Source organism: Xenopus tropicalis, chromosome 3 (assembly GCF_000004195.4).
Source record: "Xenopus tropicalis strain Nigerian chromosome 3, UCB_Xtro_10.0, whole genome shotgun sequence".
Taxonomy (NCBI): Eukaryota; Metazoa; Chordata; class Amphibia; order Anura; family Pipidae; genus Xenopus; species Xenopus tropicalis.
Genome location: NC_030679.2, coordinates 14,001,365 through 14,025,647, shown reverse-complemented (window position 1 = coordinate 14,025,647; position 24,283 = coordinate 14,001,365). Strand labels below are relative to the sequence as shown.

Genomic DNA, 24,283 nt, shown 5'->3' with positions numbered 1-24,283 from the left:
TATTTGTGCCCTGGGTACCCCTGGAACTATAGCAGGGTGACTGTTACCCCAATGTTTCTATATATCTGTAACTTTGTTATGAGCTAAGGGGGCCCAGCCTGAAGGCCAGTTAGGGGGGATTTGGGGTGAGTGCTTATTTGTGCCCTGGGTAGGGTATCCCTGGAACTATAGCAGGGTGACTTTTAACCCAGTTTTTCTAATAATCTGAAAATAAGCCAAAACACTTTGTTGTTTAGCCCCTTCTTGAGTGTTCCTAGCAGCAACTCAACCCATAGTGATAACTGTGCTGATGCCCAGCAAATCGGTTTTATCGATGCATAAGGCTATGCTATTTAGTGGCCTTGGTCTCACATGACTGCAATGGCATCAGCTGCTCAGAGTAGTAGTTAAATAGCAGCCATAGGATGTGCTAAAATGGTGTCTGCAAACTCGGTTTTGTTATCACTACTACAGGAGATTTGTCAATAGAATTATTATGTCACAACATCCGGCAGTGTTGTAAATGATATCCTTTATACCGGATCAATTAGTAAAGTAATCCGTGCTCCAGGAATGAAATGTAACCCCGATTCTGTCTGTAATGTATTGATTGGAAATATAACATGTGCCTATTTAGGTGCAGATTAGTGCTAGATACATACATACTATTATTATTAATTATATTATTAATTATAGGATGATTTCCTCGCTGGAAACATATGGAACAAGCAGACCACCCAACATAAAACCTTTTACTTATGCTCATTTGCGCTTATATTCCAAAAAAGCCTATTGAAATTGTTATAGTATGAAGGTCCGAGAGGTTCATTATTTGCAGTTTTTTTTAAAGACTTTATGAGATAAGATAAGCCTTGGGCAATCAGATGTAGCACAACTATACCTTACTCCCTGTGCCACTGCCCAAGCACAGATTATTTGGCTCAGGCATTACCGCATTTCCTCCCCACATTTATGGCTTTATCCTAGCTAATTATTCTTATAGCACAGAGCAGTCAGCCACAAAGCTGGACTGGTAAGGGTTAAGAAGGAAATGATGGAATATCAGTAGGAATGTGAATGAGAAGTAAATCAATGTTCTTTGTCTTCAGTTTGGGTCCCATGCCCCCCTTTTCACAACCTTGAATCGGGTCTGTAGGGACACTGACTCTAGCCATTAGCACTCATGTCTATTTGTCATAGATATTTATCTATCTATCGATATCTATCTATGTCTGTCTATCTATCTTTACTTTTATTATCTTTCTATATCTATCAACCTATTATCTACAGTATCTATCTTTCTATTTATATATTATCTATCTATTATCAGTCTTAGGGGCACATTTACTAATCCACAAATCCGAATCCCGAATGGGAAAAAATCGGATTGGAAGCGAAAATTTTGCGACTTTTTCGTCACCGTCGCAATTTTTTCGTATTTTGCGCGACTATTTCGTCGCCGTCGCGACTTTTTTGTATTGAAAGATCATGTGAATGGCGGAAAAACCTTTCCGACTTTGCATGATTTTGGAAGACTTCCATAGGAATAAATGGCACTGTGCAGCTCCAACCCGGCCCAAGGAAAGTCTCCCATAGGGCTCAATGGCACTCTGCAGCTCCAACCTGGCCCAAGGAAAGCCTCCCATAGGACTCAATGGCACTCTGCAGCTCCAACCCGGCCCAAGGAAAGTCTCCCATAGGGCTCAATGGCACTCTGCAGCTCCAACCCGGCCCAAGGAAAGTCTCCCATAGGGCTCAATGGCACCCTGCAGCTCCAACCCGGCCCAATGAAAGTCTCCCATAGGGCTCAATGGCACTCTGCAGCTCCAACCCGGCCCAAGGAAAGTCTCCCATAGGGCTCAATGGCACTCTGCAGCTCGAACCCGGCCCAAGGAAAGTCTCCCATAGGGCTCAATGGCACTCTGCAGCTCCAACCCGGCCCAAGGAAAGTCTCCCATAGGGCTCAATGGCACTCTGCAGCTCCAACCTGGCCCAAGGAAAGTCTCCCATAGGGCTCTATGGCACTCTGCAGCTCCAACCCAGCCCAAGGAAAGTCTCCCATAGGGCTCAATGGCACTCTGCAGCTCCAACCCGGCCCAAGGAAAGTCACGATACCAAAGCTTGAATGAATCCGAAACTTTTGTACTCGTTGCGACAATATGATTTTTTCACGACGGCGACGAAAAAGTCGTGGAAAATATACGACAAATTCACGCCGACGACTAAAAAGTCGCAAAAAATACCGATCATTATGAAAAACCGCATTTGGACGCTTTCGGTCCGTTCGTGGATTAGTAAATCTCCCCCTGTGTGCGAGAGCAAAGGCAGGTTCAGACAGCAGAACTGCCACAGAGCAGTAGCAGTGAGTAGCAGGAGATTGTGTTGTCACTCACAGTGTAAGTGCTAAGGAAGAGCCAACTACACCAGTGTGCAAGAAGATTGTGTCGTCACTCACCTTTCAGATGAGAAGCAGTGCTGGCACTACATATTATTGCTTCAAGCAAAAGCAAACTGGGCAATGTTTGGACTACTGGAATGTGTGGGGGTTGGTGTATCAAGTTATGGTCAGATAACAAGTGAATATGTTCCTTAGTGATGTTACTGGATGGCCAATACATGGCTGTATTAACTGTGGTTATCAGTCTGATCATTACCTATACTTTCCTCTTAGGAACACTGCTATTACCATGGCATTGTACAGGGGCAGGACAACTCTAGCGTGGTTATCAGTATATGCTCAGGAATCAGGTAAGGATATAACTAATTTCTAACAATATAATGTATATGTTGATTTGCCGAAATTGTGTGTGTGTATATATACAGTATATATATATATATATAATGTGAGAGGCTGTCTGCCTGTAAGTACATTTTGGGGGAATTAGCAATGGTAGGCAGGTAAGCAGAGGATATGGAGCATATAGACAGGGACACCACTTTTTTCAGGCAAAAACACAGGTTTATTTAGGGCAAATTCTCCACAAAGCTCACAGGAACACAGTTCATCAACAGTTTATCAAACTTATTTAAAACTTCTCCCTTCTTTGGGCTTCGCACCATCCCCAATGACCTTCACACATCCAGGGTGACTCTCACATTTGTGAACACTCAGGCTACTCACTCAGCCCTGCTGTCTCTCCCCTCCTGGGATACCGGCTCCCCAGTCTCTGGCACACTCAGGCTTCTCACTCAGCCCTGCTGTCTCTCCCCTCCTGGGATACCGGCTCCCCAGTCTCTGGCACACTCAGGCTTCTCACTCAGCCCTGCTGTCTCTCCCCTCCTGGGATACCGGCTCCCCAGTCTCTGGCACACTCAGGCTTCTCACTCAGCCCTGCTGTCTCTCCCCTCCTGGGATACCAGCTCCCCAGTCTCTGGCACACTCAGGCTTCTCACTCAGCCCTGCTGTCTCTCCCCTCCTGGGATACCGGCTCCCCAGTCTCTGGCACACTCAGGCTTCTCACTCAGCCCTGCTGTCTCTCCCCTCCTGGGAGTCCAGGCTGACACCTTTCTGAGTGACCCCTCACTCTGAGTGACTCCTTCACACTGAGCGACCCCCCAAGTCTTGGAGCACACCTCTCTTTACCTCTCCAGACAGCACCTCTCTCAGCTGCTTCCTAAGTAGCCAACTGAGATGGATTATTAACCCTACCTGCACTCTCTTCCATTTTTAGGAAAGAACATTGTGTTTTCTAACCACACTGTCACTATATATATATATACTGAAAACAATATTTAGAGACAATTGGCAGTATGAGTTTTGTGCAGACAGACAGTTGTGGAAGCCACACGGCTGTTCCTACATACAATGCAATAACATGGCTGACATTTTTTTATCCATAGGGGAATGATAACTTTAAGCAATAACTTGAGTTACATTGTGGAACCATTACCGGGGGAGGATGGGAGACATGTCATCTATAAAGCTGAACATCTGGGCCTTAGTAGGATATGCCACGGACATTCCATCCATTTCGAGGAAAAGCTTCCTACTCTCACCAGCAATCTTTCTGGGCATCATTCGAGGGTAAGCTCCAGCACCAGTTGGATTTCTTCATTCTATGTGATTTGATCTGCCCTGAGAGTACTGCTATCTAAAAAAAAACAAAATCTGTTCAAAATAGAGGGCATTTCTATATAGCCTGTAACTAGGAAAGAAAACATATATTTCCTAAAGGCCCAGCCTAATGCCAAAATCTTTATACCACACTGAGTATTTAGTGACATTATCATTTACACAAGGTGTTTGTTTAACAAAACTTTCTTAAAATGTGAGGTCTGCTTGGCCTGTGGCCTTTAAAGGAGAAGGAAAGGAAAAAACTAAGCTTTATCAGAAAGGTCTATGTAAATACAGCCATAAGCACTTACAGGATCCTCTATCAAAAGAAACACAGAATATCTTGTCTCCTTTTTTGTGAACATGTTCTTCGGTATCAGACTTCCTCTCCTTTAGGTTTGGGGCACGAGTCTGCTCAGTTCTCTCCTCTCACCCTCTCCCCCCCCCTCTCCTGCTCAACCCTTCTATGAGAATGCATAAGAACTCAGCCTCCCCCTTCCCTTAGGAATGTGTGATCTAAGCTTCCAAAATGGTGGCTGCTCTCGGAGGGAGCTTCTAGGGCTCTTTACTCAGGTATGGTAAAGCTTTCTGCTAGATAAATTGAGTTCTAGGTGGCACTAATATGGCGAATCTATTGGCAGTAAAATGCCAAAATGACTTTCCTTTTCCTTTAAATGGTTGTGGAATTCCTTGGTGCCTTCTGATATATTTATATTATACAGAAAGTAATACAGTATTTTATATATAGAATAGCTTGAGTGTTATTATATGTGTCTTCAGTGTAGATCCCTCTGCCAATGCTCTCTCTTTAATACAGAGTCTAGTCAATCCATGGGCTTCACGGATCCTGTCACTAACAGTGGTTCTAGGTCTACTAAGATCTAAAGCTTTCCCCCCAACACATGTCTTCGCTTGCCTAGAGTGCCTTAACTCTTGAAATTAATATTATTTAATATAATTTCAGTTAAAAATGGGAAATTTGGCTTTGTGTAACACCTGGTAAAACACCGCCTGAGGTAACGTTCCAAAAAATTGTTTAATTTAACAAAAGACTCTAAAGAACAGTTCAATCACTGGGGTTCTAATAAGCCCTTTCCCCACTATTCTTTAGACTTCCCTTGCTCCACTGTCTGTTGTGTGGTGAAGGAATGAGGCTGTACTACCTCCCAAATGTCTTAACATCACTCCCGGATTCTTATTGAAAAGTACATCATTTCCCTTTGATCTCCTGCACTGAAGGCCAAAAAATATACAAAGTTTCTCAAACTTAATTAAATAAGAAGGCTTTTGGCAGAGAGCCCAGAAAACTCAACAGGCAACACCTGCACTTAGATGCAATTATAACTATTTCTTTAACTTGTTCATAAATTACTTAGGGAAGGTTATTATAAGTAATGTATCAGTGTTTGCAGATGACACAAAACTCTGCAGACCAGTCAATTCTATCCAGGATGTGACATCCCTGCAGCAGGATCTTGACCAACTGGCAATCTGGGCAGCTAAGTGGCAGAGCTTTAATTTGGATAAATGTAAGTCATGCACCTGGGATGTAAAAATATGCAGCCACTTATACCCTTAATGGGACTGCACTAGGCAAATCCATAATGGAGAAGGAGCTTGGAGTCCTTGTAGATAATAAACTTGGCTGTAGCAAGCAATGCCAGGCAGCAGCTGCAAGGGCAAACAAGGTTTTGAGCTGCATTTTGGTCTCCAGTGCTCAAACGGGACATGATTGAGTTAGAGAGGGTCCAGAGAAGGGCAACTAAGCTGGTAAAGGGTATGGGAAGTCTCAGTTATGGGGAAAGACTGGCCAAGTTGGGTCTGTTTACACTGGGGAAGAGGCGCTTAAGGGGTGACATGATAACTATGTATAAATATATAAGGGGATCATATAACTTGTAGATTGTAAGCTCTTTTGGGCAGGGCCCTCTTCACCTCTTGTATCGGTTATTGATTGCTTTATATGTTACTCTGTATGTCCAATGTATGTAACCCACTTATTGTACAGCGCTGCGGAATATGTTGGCGCTTTATAAATAAATGTTAATGTTAATGTAATATAATAACCTTTCTAATGTTTTATTTACCAGTAGGGCCTTCCAACGGGCACGAGGGCACCCACTCCATTTAGAAGAAGGGAGGTTCCATTTAAATATTCGGAAAGGATTTGTTACTGTGAGAGCTGTGAAGTTGTGGGATTCCCTCCCCGAATCAGTTGTACTGGCTGATACATTATATAACTTTAAGAAGGGGCTGGGTGGGTATTTAGCAAGTGAGGGAATACAGGGGTAGGGGAGATAGCTCTCAGTACAAGTGAGGGAATACAGGGGTAGGGGAGATAGCTCTCAGTACAAGTGAGGGAATACAGGGGTAGGGGGGATAGCTCTCAGTACAAGTGAGGGAATACAGGGGTAGGGGAGATAGCTCTCAGTACAAGTGAGGGAATACAGGGGTAGGGGGGATAGCTCTCAGTACAAGTGAGGGAATACAGGGGTATGGGAGATAGCTCTCAGTACAAGTGAGGGAATACAGGGGTAGGGGGGATAGCTCTCAGTACAAGTGAGGGAATACAGGGGTAGGGGAGATAGCTCTCAGTACAAGTGAGGGAATACAGGGGTAGGGGAGATAGCTCTCAGTACAAGTGAGGGAATACAGGGGTATGGGAGATAGCTCTCAGTACAAGTGAGGGAATACAGGGGTAGGGGAGATAGCTCTCAGTACAAGTGAGGGAATACAGGGGTATGGGAGATAGCTCTCAGTACAAGTGAGGGAATACAGGGGTAGGGGGGATAGCTCTCAGTACAAGTGAGGGAATACAGGGGTAGGGGGGATAGCTCTCAGTACAAGTGAGGGAATACAGGGGTAGGGGAGATAGCTCTCAGTACAAGTGAGGGAATACAGGGGTAGGGGAGATAGCTCTCAGTACAAGTGAGGGAATACAGGGGTAGGGGGGATAGCTCTCAGTACAAGTGAGGGAATACAGGGGTATGGGAGATAGCTCTCAGTACAAGTGAGGGAATACAGGGTTATGGGAGATAGCTCTCAGTACAAGTGAGGGAATACAGGGGTATGGGAGATAGCTCTCAGTACAAGTGCGGGAATACAGGGGGTATGGGAGATAGCTCTCAGTACAAGTGAGGGAATACAGGGTTATGGGAGATAGCTCTCAGTACAAGTGAGGGAATACAGGGGTATGGGAGATAGCTCTCAGTACAAGTGAGGGAATACAGGGGGTATGGGAGATAGCTCTCAGTACAAGTGAGGGAATACAGGGTTATGGGAGATAGCTCTCAGTACAAGTGAGGGAATACAGGGGTATGGGAGATAGCTCTCAGTACAAGTGCGGGGAATACAGGGGTAGGGGAGATAGCTCTCAGTACAAGTGAGGGAATACAGGAGTAGGGGTATGGGAGATAGCTCTTAGTACAAGTGAGGGAATACAGGGGTAGGGGTATGGGAGATAGCTCTTAGTACAAGTGAGGGAATACAGGGGTAGGGGAGATAGCTCTCAGTACAAGTGAGGGAATACAGGGGTATGGGAGATAGCTCTCAGTACAAGTGAGGGAATACAGGGGTAGGGGAGATAGCTCTCAGTACAAGTGAGGGAATACAGGGGTAGGGGAGATAGCTCTCAGTACAAGTGCGGGAATACAGGGGTAGGAGAGATAGCTCTCAGTACAAGTGAGGGAATACAGGGGTAGGGGAGATAGCTCTCCGTACAAGTGAGGGAATACAGGGGTAGGGGAGATAGCTCTCAGTACAAGTGAGGGAATACAGGGGTAGGGGGGATAGCTCTCAGAACAAGTGAGGGAATACAGGGGTAGGGGAGATAGCTCTCAGTACAAGTTAGGGAATACAGGGGTAGGGGAGATAGCTCTCAGTACAAGTGAGGGAATACAGGGGTAGGGGAGATAGCTCTCAGTACAAGTGAAGGAATACAGGGGTAGGGGGGATAGCTCTCAGTACAAGTGAGGGAATACAGGGGTATGGGAGATAGCTCTCAGTACAAGTGCGGGAATACAGGGGTAGGGGAGATAGCTCTCAGTACAAGTGAGGGAATACAGGGGTAGGGGTATGGGAGATAGCTCTTAGTACAAGTGAGGGAATACAGGGGTAGGGGTATGGGAGATAGCTCTTAGTACAAGTGAGGGAATACAGGGGTAGGGGAGATAGCTCTCAGTACAAGTGAGGGAATACAGGGGTATGGGAGATAGCTCTCAGTACAAGTGCGGGAATACAGGGGTAGGGGAGATAGCTCTCAGTACAAGTGAGGGAATACAGGGGTAGGGGAGATAGCTCTCAGTACAAGTGAGGGAATACAGGGGTAGGGGAGATAGCTCTCAGTACAAGTGAGGGAATACAGGGGTAGGGGGGATAGCTCTCAGTACAAGTGAGGGAATACAGGGGTAGGGGAGATAGCTCTCAGTACAAGTGAGGGAATACAGGGGTAGGGGAGATAGCTCTCAGTACAAGTGAGGGAATACAGGGGTAGGGGAGATAGCTCTCAGTACAAGTGAGGGAATACAGGGGTATGGGAGATAGCTCTCAGTACAAGTGAGGGAATACAGGGGTAGGGGAGATAGCTCTCAGTACAAGTGAGGGAATACAGGGGTAGGGGGGATAGCTCTCAGTACAAGTGAGGGAATACAGGGGTATGGGAGATAGCTCTCAGTACAAGTGAGGGAATACAGGGGTAGGGGGGATAGCTCTCAGTACAAGTTAGGGAATACAGGGGTAGGGGAGATAGCTCTCAGTACAAGTGAGGGAATACAGGGGTAGGGGAGATAGCTCTCAGTACAAGTGAGGGAATACAGGGGTAGGGGAGATAGCTCTCAGTACAAGTGAGGGAATACAGGGGTAGGGGGGATAGCTCTCAGTACAAGTGAGGGAATACAGGGGTATGGGAGATAGCTCTCAGTACAAGTGAGGGAATACAGGGGTAGGGGGGATAGCTCTCAGTACAAGTTAGGGAATACAGGGGTAGGGGAGATAGCTCTCAGTACAAGTGAGGGAATACAGGGGTAGGGGAGATAGCTCTCAGTACAAGTGAGGGAATACAGGGGTAGGGGAGATAGCTCTCAGTACAAGTGAGGGAATACAGGGTTATGGGAGATAGCTCTCAGTACAAGTGAGGGAATACAGGGGTATGGGAGATAGCTCTCAGTACAAGTGAGGGAATACAGGGGTATGGGAGATAGCTCTCAGTACAAGTGAGGGAATACAGGGGTAGGGGAGATAGCTCTCAGTACAAGTGAGGGAATACAGGGGTAGGGGAGATAGCTCTCAGTACAAGTGAGGGAATACAGGGTTATGGGAGATAGCTCTCAGTACAAGTGAGGGAATACAGGGGTATGGGAGATAGCTCTCAGTACAAGTGAGGGAATACAGGGGTATGGGAGATAGCTCTCAGTACAAGTGAGGGAATACAGGGGTATGGGAGATAGCTCTCAGTACAAGTGAGGGAATACAGGGGTAGGGGGGATAGCTCTCAGTACAAGTGAGGGAATACAGGGGTATGGGAGATAGCTCTCAGTACAAGTAAGGGAATACAGGGGTAGGGGAGATAGCTCTCAGTACAAGTGAGGGAATACAGGGGTAGGGGAGATAGCTCTCAGTACAAGTGAGGGAATACAGGGGTATGGGAGATAGCTCTCAGTACAAGTGAGGGAATACAGGGGTTATGGGAGATAGCTCTCAGTACAAGTGAGGGAATACAGGGTTATGGGAGATAGCTCTTAGTACAAGTTGCCCCAGGGACTGGTCCGATTGCCATCTTGGAGTCAGGAAGGAATTTTTTCCCCTCTGGGGCAAATTAGAGATGCTTCCGATGGGGTTTTTGCCTTCCTCTGGATCAACTAGTAGTTAGGCAGGTTATATATAGGCATTATGGTTGGACTTGATGGACACAAGTCCAACTACATTACTATGTTACTATGTATGTCTCTTAGTTAGTAAAACTGTAATTACACATAAAACAAGACCCATAAACCCCCAGAAATGTGTTGAAACTTTAAATAACCTGCCAAATTTTGGAAAAATGGGAGTGGTATTTAGGGGTGTGGTCACAAAATTGGGCGTAATGCGGCATTTCTTTTTCAACATTTTTCAGATGTTGGGAGGTATGCTTTCCCTGTAAATGGCACCTCCCTTCTGCCTCCTACTTATAGTAAAATGTATCCCACCTAATGCTTTGTCTATATTTTCCCTTCAGTGAAGCAGAGGTTATTCATAAATGTTTTCTTTAATACAGATGTGATTATGCAGCAAAACCGCATCCTCTCACTGAGCAAGATGGATGGCTGCATCTGGCGCGCTGCACTTTCTGTAGAGTAGAAACAGAAGATCTCTGTTTATAAGGCCCAGTTCTACATGTAACATCTGCTTTCATAGTGCAGCACCGAACATAAAGCAGGATTTATAGTCACATCATTTGCCAAGAGATCTGTTATTAGATGTGCCGAGGGGTTTTTTCATATGTTTTTGTCGCCCTGTGATCTCAGCAGATCTGATTGGGTAGACATTACATTAATGCAGCCATGATAAAGGTGCCCATACACTATAAGATCCGCTCGCTTGGCGATGTCGCCAAGCGAGCAGATCTTCACCCGATATCCCCACCTACGGGTGGGCGATATCGGGTAGCAAGGGACTTTAAAAAAAATAATCTGATCGTTTGGCCCTGGGGCCAAACGATCGGATTACATTTGAGCTTATGGGGCAGTCGATTCGGGGACCGCATCAACGAGCCGATGCGGTCCCCGATCCGACCGGATTTTCTAACCTGGCCGATCGAGATCTGCCCAATTTCAGGCCAGATATCGGTCGGCCAGGCAGCTCTGTTCTGCCCATACACGGCCCAATTAGCTGCCGAATCGGTCCAAGGGACTGACATCGGCAGCTATAGTCGGCCCGTGTATGGGGACCTTAAGACTAAAGAGATCCAATAAAGGAATTTGCACCACAATAGATAAGACAGGAAAAAGAAAAAGCCTTTTATATCTGATTGGGGTCCTATTAGTGCAGCCGCTGTAGGACAGAAGCTGTAGGATATGTGCTTTTGAATCCCATGTACAGTGCCTCAGTTTATAAAATATGTATGGCAGCACCCATTATCAATAAAAGATTTGGGTTTTTTCATTTTTGTTTCTGCCTTCCTTTGGCTCATCTGGAAGACAAGGAATAAACATGTATTTTTTCCATTTCAGCTACTATGTAATTTATGAACCATGGGCAGATTCTGATTGGCCATACTGTGTTTCTTGCAGGTTAGGAGAGAGAATGTGGAGGGAGAGCGCTGTGTGGAACTTTACCTGGTAGCTGACTATGCAGAGGTATTGCAGTTGACTGATAAGTTCTATTACCTAAGCCAACATTGCACAGTTTACTCTTGCATCTGTAGTTAGGTTTGGGCTGCAAAGGTTTATGTTTACTTAAATGGGTTGTAAACTGTCCCTCTGTGCCTCCTAGTTCTTTAAAAAAAAAGGTGGCAAAAAACTTAAAGTGCATCTTTTGGGGGTAAATTGTTTTCCCCGCCAGGGGTGTGGACTAATAGCCTGCACTCCGCTCTATTAGGCTCAGGCCAGAAAAAAAACAAGAGTCAGAGTATGGCACACACAGGCAGGGTAGGGCAGGAAGAGTATGGCACACACAGGTAGCATAGGGCAGGCAGAGTATGGCACACATAGGCAGGGGAAGGCAGGCAGAGTATGGCACACACAGGCAGCATAGGGCAGGCAGAGTATGGCACACACAGGCAGCGTAGGGCAGGCAGAGTATGGCACACACAGGCAGCATAGGGCAGGCAGAGTATGGCACACACAGGCAGCATAGGGCAGGCAGAGTATGGCACACACAGGCAGCATAGGGCAGGCAGAGTATGGCACAAACAGGCAGCATAGGGCAGGGAGAGTATGGCACACACAGGCAGCATAGGGCAGGCAGATTATGGCACACACAGGCAGCATAGGGCAGGCAGAGTATGGCACACACTGGCAGCATAGGGCAGTCAGAGTATGGCACACACAGACAGCATACAGTTACACAATGCTGGCACTGCTCTTGAGGTGTGAACATGTAAACAATGTGGGTGGTTACAGCTTGAGCCTGAGGTATGAACAATGCAGGGGGTGAACAATGCAGCGATTAAAAGGTGTGAACAGTACAGGGAATTACACGTTTACACAATAAAGACCACATTTAGCAACTTTCAATTACAGCACAAACAAAAGGTTTATATTTTACACTGCTGTTGGAAGAAAAGACAATGAGGCTTTATATGTATTTTCACTGCCTGATACTCTGGCTTTAATGGAAGCAGAAATCCCACAGGGTCATTAGCACAATGCTTAGCCTTAATGCAACTTTAATATTATCACTGTGTGCATTGGAAACTGCCAGCGCATGTGTTATCCTGTGTTTGTGTACTGAACTGGCTCCATCTGTTGGCTCTGCTCAGTTTCAGAAACACGACTCGGACTTGGAAGAGACCCAGCGCAAGATGTTGGAAGTCATGAACTATATTGATAAGGTACAAGACTATCTGGGGGTGGGGAATATACTGTGCTCATATAAATCAACCCACTAGTGATAATATAATCTAAGGGCAATGGCATATTGAAGGTTAACTAAATAATCTGCCACTCATAAGCTTCATGTATCTAGGGGCTAAGGGTGACAGGTCTGGCAATACCAGTGTCTGTAGCTGCCACCTGGTTAACCCATGACTGTAGGCAACCTTTGTGACCCAAATCCCCCCAACCTGCAGGCACAGGCGTGGATTTGGAGTGCATTCATGTATCACTACTTACTGTAGAGCTGTTTCTTCTTTTTTTCTATTCCCTCATTTTGCCTTTTTGTTTTTATACATTTTTATCAGCATTACTGCTCCTTGCCTAGACCTCCCTACCTTGCTCTGTTCCTCTCTCCTGCAGTGTTCCCTAATCCTGTACCAGCCTCCCCCGAATGGGTTGTGGGCTTCACACTCCTCTCCCTGCAGTTCTACAGGGCTCTGAACATTCGAATCGCTCTCGTAGGGCTGGAGGTCTGGACAGCCGGTGATAAGTGCAACGTCTCCGAGAATCCATACAGCACCCTGCGTGCTTTCCTTTCGTGGAGGAGGAAGCTTCTGCAGCACACCCCCCATGATAATGCCCAGCTCATAACGTAAGGGTGATACACAACCAATCAATGTATAGATATTTTCATAACAATTTAGCCCATGCCCTCAATAATTGTACACCATGCTTAGTTACTGCTAGCCACACTTTATCCCCCCAATCCCACCTACTTTTTGGTAAGCCACTTCCCAGGTTCATGCAGTAGTACTTATGCAGAGGAAGAGTAGAGCATCTCCATTGCAGATTTATATGTGGGTTCCTCAGCATGTTTTGAAGACATGTAGAACAACAGTATCTAGGGGGGAGCACCATCTCTAACTGTAGCCCTGGGGTCTCTAGGGCAGGAGACCCCAACCACCAGGCCGGGCACCGGTGCCGGGCTGTGGGCTGTGCTGAACTGGGCCACCTCTGGTCCCAATTACCTGTGATCCCAACTCCATGACAACAGCAATGCGAAGCCCAGGGAGCTTTCTACTGATCACAAAAAGGACCAAAGTACTTAAAGCTCCATATTAAGTGTCAGGGGATGTCGCCACTTAGGTAGGAGTAAGAAGAGCAGAGGGGCTGGGTGCATCTAGTTGCTGATTTTGTATTATGATTAGGGATGTAGCGAACATCGCCAAAAATGTTCGCGGACCCGTTCGCGGACTTTCGGCAAAACTCGCGAATATTCGCGAACTTTGCGAACCCCATAGACTTCAATGGGAAGGCGAACTTTAAAACCTAGAAAAGCCATTTCTGGCCAGAAAACTGATTTTAAAGTTGTTTAAAGGGTGCCACGACCTGGACAGAGGCATGCAGGAGGGGGATCAAGCAAAAATTTCTCTGAAAAATACTTTGTAAAAAAAACGCCAAAAAAAAAAAATCGCAAAAAAAACGCCAAAAAATAACACAAAAAAAACGCCAAAAAAAAAACGCCAAAAAATAACGCCCAAAAAAAACCCGCAAGCTATTCCTATGTATATGCATAGGCGATAAAACGCGGCGGAAAAACGTGGCGGAAAAACCAAGGCGAAAAACCGCGGCGCCAAAAAAAAACGCGGCGAACCCAAAGTGGCGAACATCGGCAAAAGTCCGCGAATTTGCGCGAACGCGAACACCCGATGTTCGCGCAAATTAGTTCGCCGGCGAACAGTTCGCTACATCTCTAATTATGATGAGCTGTATTATACCCACCACCCATGGCCCTCGGAAAAATTGTCTTGCTTGAAACGGTCTGTGGTGCAAAAAAGGTTGGAGACCACTGCTCTATGGCTCAATAACATGGAATGGTCAACCTATGACCTTGATGCTAAAAGCATAAAATGTCTTCTATCAGCCTCAGCTGCTATGTTATTGTGACTATTCAGAAATAGCAGATAAAGCAGAAATCAGCTCAGTACTTTGCAAATATTGTGCATTGAACTTTATATATTTCACCCATAGTAATTTTTGTTTTTTTCATGCAGGGGGCGCTCTTTTTATGGTACAACTATTGGTCTGGCTCCACTGCAGGCCATGTGCTCTGTGTATCAGTCAGGAGGCGTGAACATGGTACGAAAAGCATGATCTGTAACATGATCTGTAAAAACTTAAAGCTCAATACAGGGGGGTCCTGAGTCATCACTACTTATAAGCAAGCCCTTTACCATTACAGGATCACTCTGACAATGCGATTGGTGTAGCAGCCACCATGGCCCACGAATTAGGGCATAATTTTGGAATGAGCCACGATGCTGCAGGATGCTGCACGGCCAAACCAGAGGAGGGAGGTTGTATTATGGCAGCTTCTACAGGGTAAGACTCTGTGTAATCACCCACTGGGTCATACTGATATATTGGGTCCTGTGGGCCTGTGTCTAGGGCATCCGCCTACCAATCTAAAGGGGAATGGGGGGACCTGGTCTTCCATGATTGGAGCATGCATAGCCTATACTGCGCATGCCCCAATCAGTTAAGAGTGTGCAGTTGGCTGTCCGGTACCTAGGGTAGAAGCAGGCCTAAATGTGTCCCTGATGGATAACCTTGAATGTCGGTACAGATGCCTATGTGTGTGTAGAGGGCTGAGGAGGCTACTCCACTTTTCTTGCTGTGGCACATTGGGTACACATGTAGAGGCCCAGTACGCTGCTCCACTTGGACACTATTCTTCTGCTTTCAGACATCCCTTCCCTAAAGTGTTCAATGCCTGCAACAAGCAGGAGTTGGATCGGTTCTTCCGCTCCGGGGGTGGGATGTGCCTCAGTAATTTGCCAGACACCAAGACCTTGTTCGGGGGGCCACGTTGCGGCAATGGCTTTTTGGAAGAGGGCGAGCAATGTGACTGCGGGGACCCAGAGGTAAGAGATTGGAGGCCTCATTAACTGTATACAGCAGGGGTGTCGAACTCAATCAGAAAAGGGGCCAAAATCTAAAATCCAGCCTAAATCGAGGGCCGAATGGTTTACTGAACAGTCATGGTGACAACGGAGGCTTGTGATCTCGCTGGCCATACTTGCTATCTATTAGCATGCGCATAGAATCTATGCACATGCGTAATAGATAGCAAGTACGGCCCGCGAGATCACAAGCCTCCGTTGTCATCAGTGGCGTGCAGTGATGACAGCGCGGTGCGGGCCACATTGCAAGGCCTGGCAGCCCGGATTTGGCCCGCGGGCCTTGTGTTTGACATGTGTGCACTAAACAGAAGATGGGGCTGCTCTACCCACCAGATCTCACCTGCCCAGGCCAATTCCTCACTTCATTAGTATTAAGAAAAAAACTGTCTTTATGTGTCACTTGCTGAGTCAAGGAATGTATATACCAGTAGTAATGCTGATAACTCCTATGCACAGTATTTATGATAGAATATACTTTGTGTACAGTACTTACTACGCATTCATACCTTGCTGCATTTAAGGCATTTGTATGTGCCGTTGTTGAGCAGCAGCCGGGAGCAGAGCAGGTCAGACTCCACCTTAATGCTCTGAGCCTTTTCTCCGTACATCGGAGGCTGAGCTCTGGGGTCCCCATAGCGCCCTATGGCCTGCCTGTAGTCTCCGTACAGTCCACGTAATCCTCTCTCTGCGCTGTACAGCGAAGTGGGCGGGGCTTGGGGTTCCCGCTCTCCGTATAGTGAGGGGCTTCTGTCCAATGCTGCGGGCCGGTAATTGTGCACCAACTGTCGGAGCTCCGAGCGGGCAAGTTCGTCCCAGGCGTACGGCTTGAAGGGCATAGAGTAGGGCGGGGACTCATCCAGTGAGGGGCAGGCGGACTTTTCTGATGCTGGGAAAAGTTGTCATCAGCGGCGTGCAGTGATGACAGCGCGGTGCGGGCCACATTGCAAGGCCTGGCGGGCCGGATTTGGCCCGCGGGCCTTGTGTTTGACATGTGTGGTATACAGGAAGGGTTTAACCCAAAATTGTCATGTTTTTGTGCATTTGGCACCGGTGCCCTTGGACATAGAACAGTGCATTTCAAAAAGGATGAATTCTGGAGGGGTGGGTTCCATATAGGCATCCCTTTGGACTCCCCCTAGCTTGTGCATTATTTAGACACACAAGAGGATTTTGTTGATGGTTAAGTTGATCTGTTCCAGTGCTTTTGATGGTATCTGCGTTTATCTGGGTGCACGGAAAGTTATTATATCCTTGTATCAGTCTTGTGACTGTGTGTTCTTCCTCTTCCCAGCAATGCAATAACCCCTGCTGCAATGCAACCACATGTACCCTGATGGCGGGGGCAGACTGTGCGCATGGGGCCTGCTGCCTGCGATGCAAAGTGAGCCATATTCCAAAATTCATTTTAATCATGGTCCTTAAAAAGTCAGAGTGAGTAGAAGGGATGGGTTGAGGCTAATGAGAACCATATGGGGATTACAGGGCATTTAGAGAATGTTCTGAAGAAATATTTATTTAAGTAAACACTTGAGCCTCTGACACCTGAACACATTGCTCCTCTGGGGCTGTCTCTCTTATATGTAGCTGCGGCCACCGGGGTTTCCATGTCGGAAGCCATCCCGACCCTGTGACCTGCCGGAGTTCTGTACCGGACAGTCTGCTGTCTGTCCGCCAAACTCCTTTCAGCTGGATGGGACCTTGTGCCAAGGAGAACAAGCTTTCTGCTACAACGGGAGGTGCCTTACCCACCAACAACAGTGCCAGCAACTCTGGGGAGCGCGTAAGTTACAACCTTACTAACAAGCAGAAAGCATTTTGCTACATAAGGTTGTGCAGCCCCAAAAGTACTGTACATGCAGTAAGTAAGCACAGGTCTGGACTGGCAATCTGTGCTTTCTGGCAAATGCCAGAGGGGCTTCTGGAAGATGCCACAGTCTATTTAGTCATTATTTAGTGGGCTGGTGGGGGGCTGATTGGGCCTCTGTGTACTTGAAATGCCAGGGCCTATTTTGAATCCCATTCCAGACCTGTATAAGTACCCTAGGGTGGTGCGTTTTTCTAAAGAAAAGGGGCAGCAGCCTGGGGTAGGTTCATGATTATAGTCACTAGGGGGGCCTAAATATTGACACCCCTCCTTTGATTTAGGGTTTTGTTTCATTATATTGCTGGCCGAATACTCTTAATCACTAAATGGGTCACTGGGTAAACTCCTGAGATATCAGTTAACTGATGAACGGTTGCAGCTCCTTTTATCTGACAGCTCTGATGATAGGATGGAACCATAAGTTATAATCTAATGCCCTTACTAACATATTCTGTGATATGATGTGGCATTGCTTATTCTATTAGTAAACCCTCTGCTGCCCCACTGCTCTATAATTCCAGTTTGATTCTGTCATGCCAAAGCAGTATTCCGCTGGCATTGTAGGTGTTAACAATGGAAGTATTTGGTATCAGGTCCACAAAGAGGCCCTGGACATTCCCACCTTATGCATAAGGTAATGACGGTGAGGGGAGAGTGTCCCAGCAGGCCATAAAAGGGGGGTGACACCTAACCATGAGAGCTCATACCTGAGGGCCCAATTCTGTTGGGGGTATGTGCCCAAGTTTCCAACTCTTGCCTCAGCAGGACACAAAGGAATTACTTGGTAAGGTACATAGGGGTTCTCTGTGTTTCATTCTTTTTTATTTTACTGGTTTATTTTATTTCCATGTGTATGTCTCTTCTCTGTAATATCTTTTTTTATATGCACTGTTTACCTTTGTAATAATAAATATAACATTTAATACGTTTGGTCTTTTTGCTCCAAAAAGAACTCATTGCCTGTATGAAAGCTTGTGCCTAAATGTATTAACTCCTTGTTTGTGTGTAGAGGGAAAGTTATCTGTAGCTAATGAACTAGTTGACTAGTTAGCAGGAGAGAGTGTTTGACTGTAATTTAACCCTTTGGCTGCTGGAGTACTTGTTGAATTGGTAGAAGCTAACCCTAACTACAGTGAGAGAGTGTGTGATACATATGTTTATTGTGAAATATTACCTGTTGTAGAGAGCAGGGAGATATTAACATTAGGTTTCTATATCGCCTGTTAATGATAGATGGTGGCAGCGAATATATTTTCTGGGTGTTGATGTGTTTGGGGGCGTCTGATGTTAGTCTAACCTGCGTGTAAAGTGTAACCCCTTGTTTCCCCATCCCAGGGTCCATATCTTAAAGGGCAAGTAAAGCCATGATAAAAAATACTTGGACGGTCCCAGGATAGCTGCTGCACGTGGCCAAATGCTGTGTACACACATTAATAAATGTATTTATATAAAGGTAGAGAACACTGATAGCTCATGGGTGCTTTGTGCATATGCTCACAGGCTCGCGAGTGGCTCCAGATCTCTGCTTTGAGCTGATCAATGTAGCTGGGGATCAGTATGGCAACTGTGGCCGGGACATGAGTGGGACATACAGGAGCTGTGAAGGAAGGTGAGTGGGAGAAAAGTGCAGAGAGGAGCCCATGAACATAAAAAGCCTCAGCTAGCATAGAATATAAAGGAATCATTCATCCACATAACAATGAGTTTTGGTGCATAAATTGATATGCTATAACCACAAGTACCATATGAGGCCTATACCTTATTAGAATACAGAACATCTCTCATCCATTGAACCAGGGATCCCCAACCATTTTATACTCGTTAGCCACATTCAAATGGAAAAGGAGTTGGGGAGCAACACAAGTGTGCAAAAAGTTCCAGGGGTGCCAAATAAGGGCTGTGATTGGCTATTTGGTAGCCCCTATGTGGACTGGCACCATACAGGAGGTTCTTTTTGGCAGTACTCATGGTTTTTATGTTACCAAAACTTGCTTTCAAGGCAGGAATTAAAAAATAAGCACCTGCCACTGAGGCCACGGGGAGCAACATCCAAGAAGTTGGGGAGTAACATGTTGCTCACGAGCCACTGGTTGGGGATCACTGCATTAAACCAATTAGTCTAAGTTACTATAGCGCTTGCAGCCCTCCTGCCATACCACCACCCAGGTTGCAAATGGTTTCTGGTTCCCTATCCCTAGGGATGTCATGTGTGGAAAGATTCAGTGCCTGAGTCAAGCCTCTAAGCCCATGGAGTCCAATGCAGTGGCCATAGACACCACCATCACTATTGAAGGGAAGCGAGTGCAGTGCCGGGGGACTCACATTTATAAGGAGGAAGACGACTTGATGGATCCAGGACTTGTGCTTACGGGAACCAAATGTGGACTGAACCAGGTGAGTTTGGAACTTATGCTATATATTAAGGGTGATCAGATGGGCCATAGGCTGCACTTATATAAATAGAGTCTGTTCATATGCATGCCATATTGCCGTGCTTTGTCTTCATACAGATTTGCTTTGATGGGCAGTGCAGAAACACCTCCTTCTTGCAGGTGGATGAATGTGCCAAGAAGTGCCATGGGAATGGGGTGAGAAGCACAGATCATATTGGTACTGACATGAGAGCCATGCTGCCTGCCACACCCTTCTATGGGCTAATATAATATTTTGTATTTTTGTTGCCCCCCCCTACAGATGTGTAATAATAACAGGAACTGCCATTGCTTTGCTGGTTGGAGACCCCCATTCTGTAACCAGACAGGTAACGGGGGCAGCATTGATAGCGGACCAGTACCAGAAGATGGTGAGTCCCATGCCCTGCCATTAAAGACTCGAAAAAGTTCTTTAGGATCCAGAGAATTAATCCAGATTTTTCCCTTTTCCAGGTTCCCTGGCCTTAGTGCTCTGGATTTGCATCCCACTTGCATTACTTGCAGGGATGGCGCTTTCCCTTGCCATGTTCTTTTACGTATTCAGGATCAGGGGAAGACAAGCCAAGACAGAGAGCTGCCCAGCAACCTGCCCTTTGCACAAAAGGTATCCAGTACTATAGATTTTATATCCAGCCAAAAGAATGTGTTTTGCCCCTCAGCAAGCTTGGCAAAGTTTGTGCAGGGAGGGCGGGGGGGGGCAGGCTGAATGATGAACCTGTAGCCACTGAAGGGAGCTTGGTCTGTAAACTGATTTGCACTGATCTGTATGTGAAAAGCATCCATATCACCATGTTTGACAATGGGGAAGAGAGCAGCCCAGGAAGAGTAGGTGCACTATATCTGGGTTTGCCCTGGGGAGACTGGATTCCCTTAAGAGTCGCAGTTGGGGCTAAATATGAAGGGTCAGTTAAACTAAGGGGACTTATTCTATAAAGCTACATTAATTTACCCTTTGACATTTCACAAACAGGGTCTCTTTTTCAGTTAATCATATTGTGAATGTAAGTCTAAGGCCTATGGGATCTGAAGTGGATTTTGGTTGTTTTTTTCTGGCCAGTCTCCACATGGCCAGAACTTCCACCCCCCGCCGCCTCCCATTGTGTTGAATAGGAAAGCACCAGTGTACTAACAGATTTCTGCCCTTTGGAATTACAGTGACAGTCCAACAAAACACGGTGTTGGTTCTACCTCCAAACAAAGACCACAAGTGCCCATGGTGAGTTTTACAGATAATCCCTTATTCTCTAAATATTTACATCTATATTTAGAGTGAGGACTGCCATACTTTCATAGATGTACAGCAGGAGCGCATATAGATCATAAAAAGATGTAACCGGGTCCTCAGTTTAAGCAAACAGAGAGAAAAAATGGCAGATAGTATAAAATCATTTATTAAATAAATCCTGCTAAAATCAGGCTACTTACAGAACGTAGAAAACAACAGGCTCATATATTGCTCAGCGCGTTTCGCGTATATCCGATACGCTTCCTCAGGAGCTGAATAAAAGTGATATCTGACCCCCATACTGCTTGCTTTGGGTGAAGTCATAAACAGTTATTGCAGTTCAATGTCTGTCTATGCAGCAGTCACTTCGTAATTGAAATCTTATCTCTGCCTGTTTCCACAGCAACCCAAGAGCCCTCCAGTTTTGTACCCCACGCTGAGAGTAGAAAAGAGCCAGTCAGCTGCCAGTCAGCATCACCAAGAGCAACCTGAGGGTGGTGCTGCAAAGTATTCTTCTGCCATCAGTCATCATTCCAACCAAGACCTCAAGGGTGGGGCTGGGAAGATTCTTCATGGTGTCAGTTATCTTCAGCAGGGTGGAGCTATAAAGACTGGTTATGCAATGAGGACTCCACCTCCGAATAGACCGGCTCCACCCCCTCCTGCTCTAGCGCCAACGCCTCCTGCTCCAGTTCCACCCCCTCCTGCTTCAGCACCACCCCCTCCTGCTCCAAAGGTAAGGTGATGATGGAAATAGTGTTTTTTATACTTCATATAAATTTTCTGTATTATATAAACTTTTCATTGATGTGATTGCTCAGGATTAGGAAGACTAAAGTTTAAAGGGGAACTACACCAAGTTTTTTTTTTTTTTGTAAAATAAAATGCGATTTTTGAGAAATGGGGACATGATGGTAAAGCAGTCACGTTGTATGACTTATTATCTGTACATTTCAGAGATTAGAACGACCCAGAAGATTACCGCTGCCGCCTCCTGTTCCTCCGAACCGCACCAGACGCAAGGCAATGGATTCCTCACTTTCAGGCCCAGAGGGCACCACATGACGAAGCCTCCCACGCCCACCATGACTCTTCTTTTGGGCAGTTAGCAAGACTTTCCTATTAGAGACAATGGGATGGGTGCTTCTGTTTGTTGCCCTCCTGCTGTGAGGAGTAGGGGCTGAAGACCATTACCATAAGGGAAGGAAGAAATGCAGTAACAATTGATTTGACTCAATGCATTCCTTGGTTACAGAGCTGTGGCAGGGAGCATGCAGGTATCCCCCTCCATCTCTAGGCCCTTACCCTACGGCCTAGTGGATTGGGCCTTTCTAGCATTCTGGATAAGGGCGTCCCCATCCAAGATGCAATAAATGTAATAGCCAGGACTCGGTTCATCTCTTTCACCTTTGGTTTTATTCATAAACACCCTGGGGGTCATTTCTAAAGACTGGGCAAATTTCCACCTGGGCAGTAAACTATAGCAACCAGTCAATGATTAGCCTTTTTTTTAGTAATAAAAGCAAATACCTGCCTGGTTGCCATGGGTAGTAACCCAGATGCAAATTTGCCCAGTCTTTATAAAGGACCCCCCGTCTTCTACAGGTTAAGGCACATGCAGCATGCTGACCACCTTGCGACTTGCAGCAGTTTAATTCGCCATTAATCACATGGGAAACACTGAGACCATGACGAGCGTTGGCAGCGCCAACCTGAGCATTTCTGAGCCCAGTCCCTTCCCAGAAAAGAGAAATTGGTGGGGTGCAATGGCCTTTCTGCTGATATCTACACCTATGAGTTTTAGGGACCCATGGGTCCATTGCCCCTTCTTGTGCCCCTGCCGTGCCATCATTGGCCTTATTGGAGACATCACAGTGAATGGTAGGGTAACATTAGCCCTGGTTACTTCCCAAGATGCCAGCGACTTCTCAAATTCCACCCATTCCTGTCCCATTTGAGGTCCACAAATCAGACATTTACATCTGTCAGGCAACAGGATTGCTGTCAGGGCTCCCACATACGCCCCCCTATATAGGCCAGTTACATCCCCTATGTCTGCAGATTTCCTAGGTTTCATGTGCATCCTCCTGCATTCTGGGCTGGAGTGGGCTTTGATAGGTACGGGTAAAAACAGTCTCTCCAGCCAATGAGATCCTTGCTCCACCTCCATCCCTGCAAGAAGGCTGAACCCACACTGCAGCCCTAAAGAGGCAAATGGGCCTTACTGCATTGCATTACTGGCTGCACAATCTCCTGGGGGATCTGCCCTGGTTCCAGCATTGCACTAGAGCCCATTGGTACAACTTTAAAGGGGTGGTTCCCCTGTAGATTAACTTTTAGTATGATGTAGACAGTGATATTATGGGGCAATTGGCATTTTTTTGTGGTTTTTCAGTTACTTAGCTTTTTGTTCAGTAGCTCTCCAGTTTGGTATTTTAGCAGCCATATGGTTGCTAGGGTCTTATTTTCCTTAGCAGCCAAGAAGTGGTTTGAGTAAGATACTGGAATATGCATAGGAGGAGGACTGAATGGGATGATAAGTAATAAAAAGTAACAATAATATTGTAGATTTACAGAGCAATAATTATTTGTCTGTCGGGGTCACTGACCCCCATTTGAAAACCGGAAAGAGGTAGAAGAGGAAGGCAAATAAAACAAAAACTATAAAGAAAAAATGATGAAGACCAATTTTCAAGTTGCTAGGAACAGGGCATTCTATAACATGCTAAAAGTGAACTTAAAGGTGAACCACCCCTTTAAAGCTGGAAAAAAGAGGTACAAGAAGAGGGTTTTTGCGTCAAAATGTGACATGTACTTGCTTAGGAGTTGGGCTGCCAGTTTGGAATGGCAGAGAATTGAGTGGAATGGGGGAAGCTGGCAGTGTAGGGGCTGGACAGGGGTAATACCCCATGGTCTCGCCTGTCAGAGTGGAACCCTACCCATGAGTAACTCTCCAGGGGGCGCCATCCTATTGCAATTGGTGTGGCCACTGCTATTCAGGGGAACATTCTAGAACTCAGCAAGTGCCCCAGCCATCAAAAGCCACACAAAAACCACACATAACTACTGAATTCATTCTCTATTGGTTTTCTAGAGTCTAGCTAGTCCATCATTCCTCCTCTGCTTATTTTCTTCTATACAAAAGAGTGGGTGCTGCCATATTGATTGCCTACCTGCAAGCAGTTTGTATGTTATCCCTGTGTCTGCATGGGTTACTGTGGGTAACCTGGTTTCCTTTTAACATGAAGACAGGATA

The 24,283-nt window shown here is 46.1% G+C and overlaps 1 protein-coding gene across 2 annotated transcripts in view; it reads left to right on the top strand.

The window, feature by feature from the left end:
• The window catches only part of adam19 (ADAM metallopeptidase domain 19), a 37,803-nt gene extending 15,388 nt beyond the window's left edge, over positions 1 to 22,415 (top strand). Inside the window, 18 exon segments of one of the 2 annotated variants that reach the window (NM_001040016.1) lie at positions 2,651 to 2,727; positions 3,820 to 4,003; positions 11,299 to 11,364; positions 12,489 to 12,560; positions 13,029 to 13,195; positions 14,598 to 14,682; positions 14,786 to 14,925; positions 15,290 to 15,467; positions 16,798 to 16,887; positions 17,091 to 17,286; positions 18,871 to 18,979; positions 19,569 to 19,764; positions 19,881 to 19,958; positions 20,065 to 20,173; positions 20,256 to 20,406; positions 20,958 to 21,018; positions 21,431 to 21,763; positions 21,985 to 22,189. In NM_001040016.1, coding sequence (NP_001035105.1) covers positions 2,651 to 2,727; positions 3,820 to 4,003; positions 11,299 to 11,364; positions 12,489 to 12,560; positions 13,029 to 13,195; positions 14,598 to 14,682; positions 14,786 to 14,925; positions 15,290 to 15,467; positions 16,798 to 16,887; positions 17,091 to 17,286; positions 18,871 to 18,979; positions 19,569 to 19,764; positions 19,881 to 19,958; positions 20,065 to 20,173; positions 20,256 to 20,406; positions 20,958 to 21,018; positions 21,431 to 21,763; positions 21,985 to 22,092 — 2,400 coding nt within the window. In that variant the 3' untranslated portion in view covers positions 22,093 to 22,189. 2 annotated transcript variants of the gene reach the window in all.
• Positions 22,416 to 24,283: the final 1,868 nt, after the last annotated feature.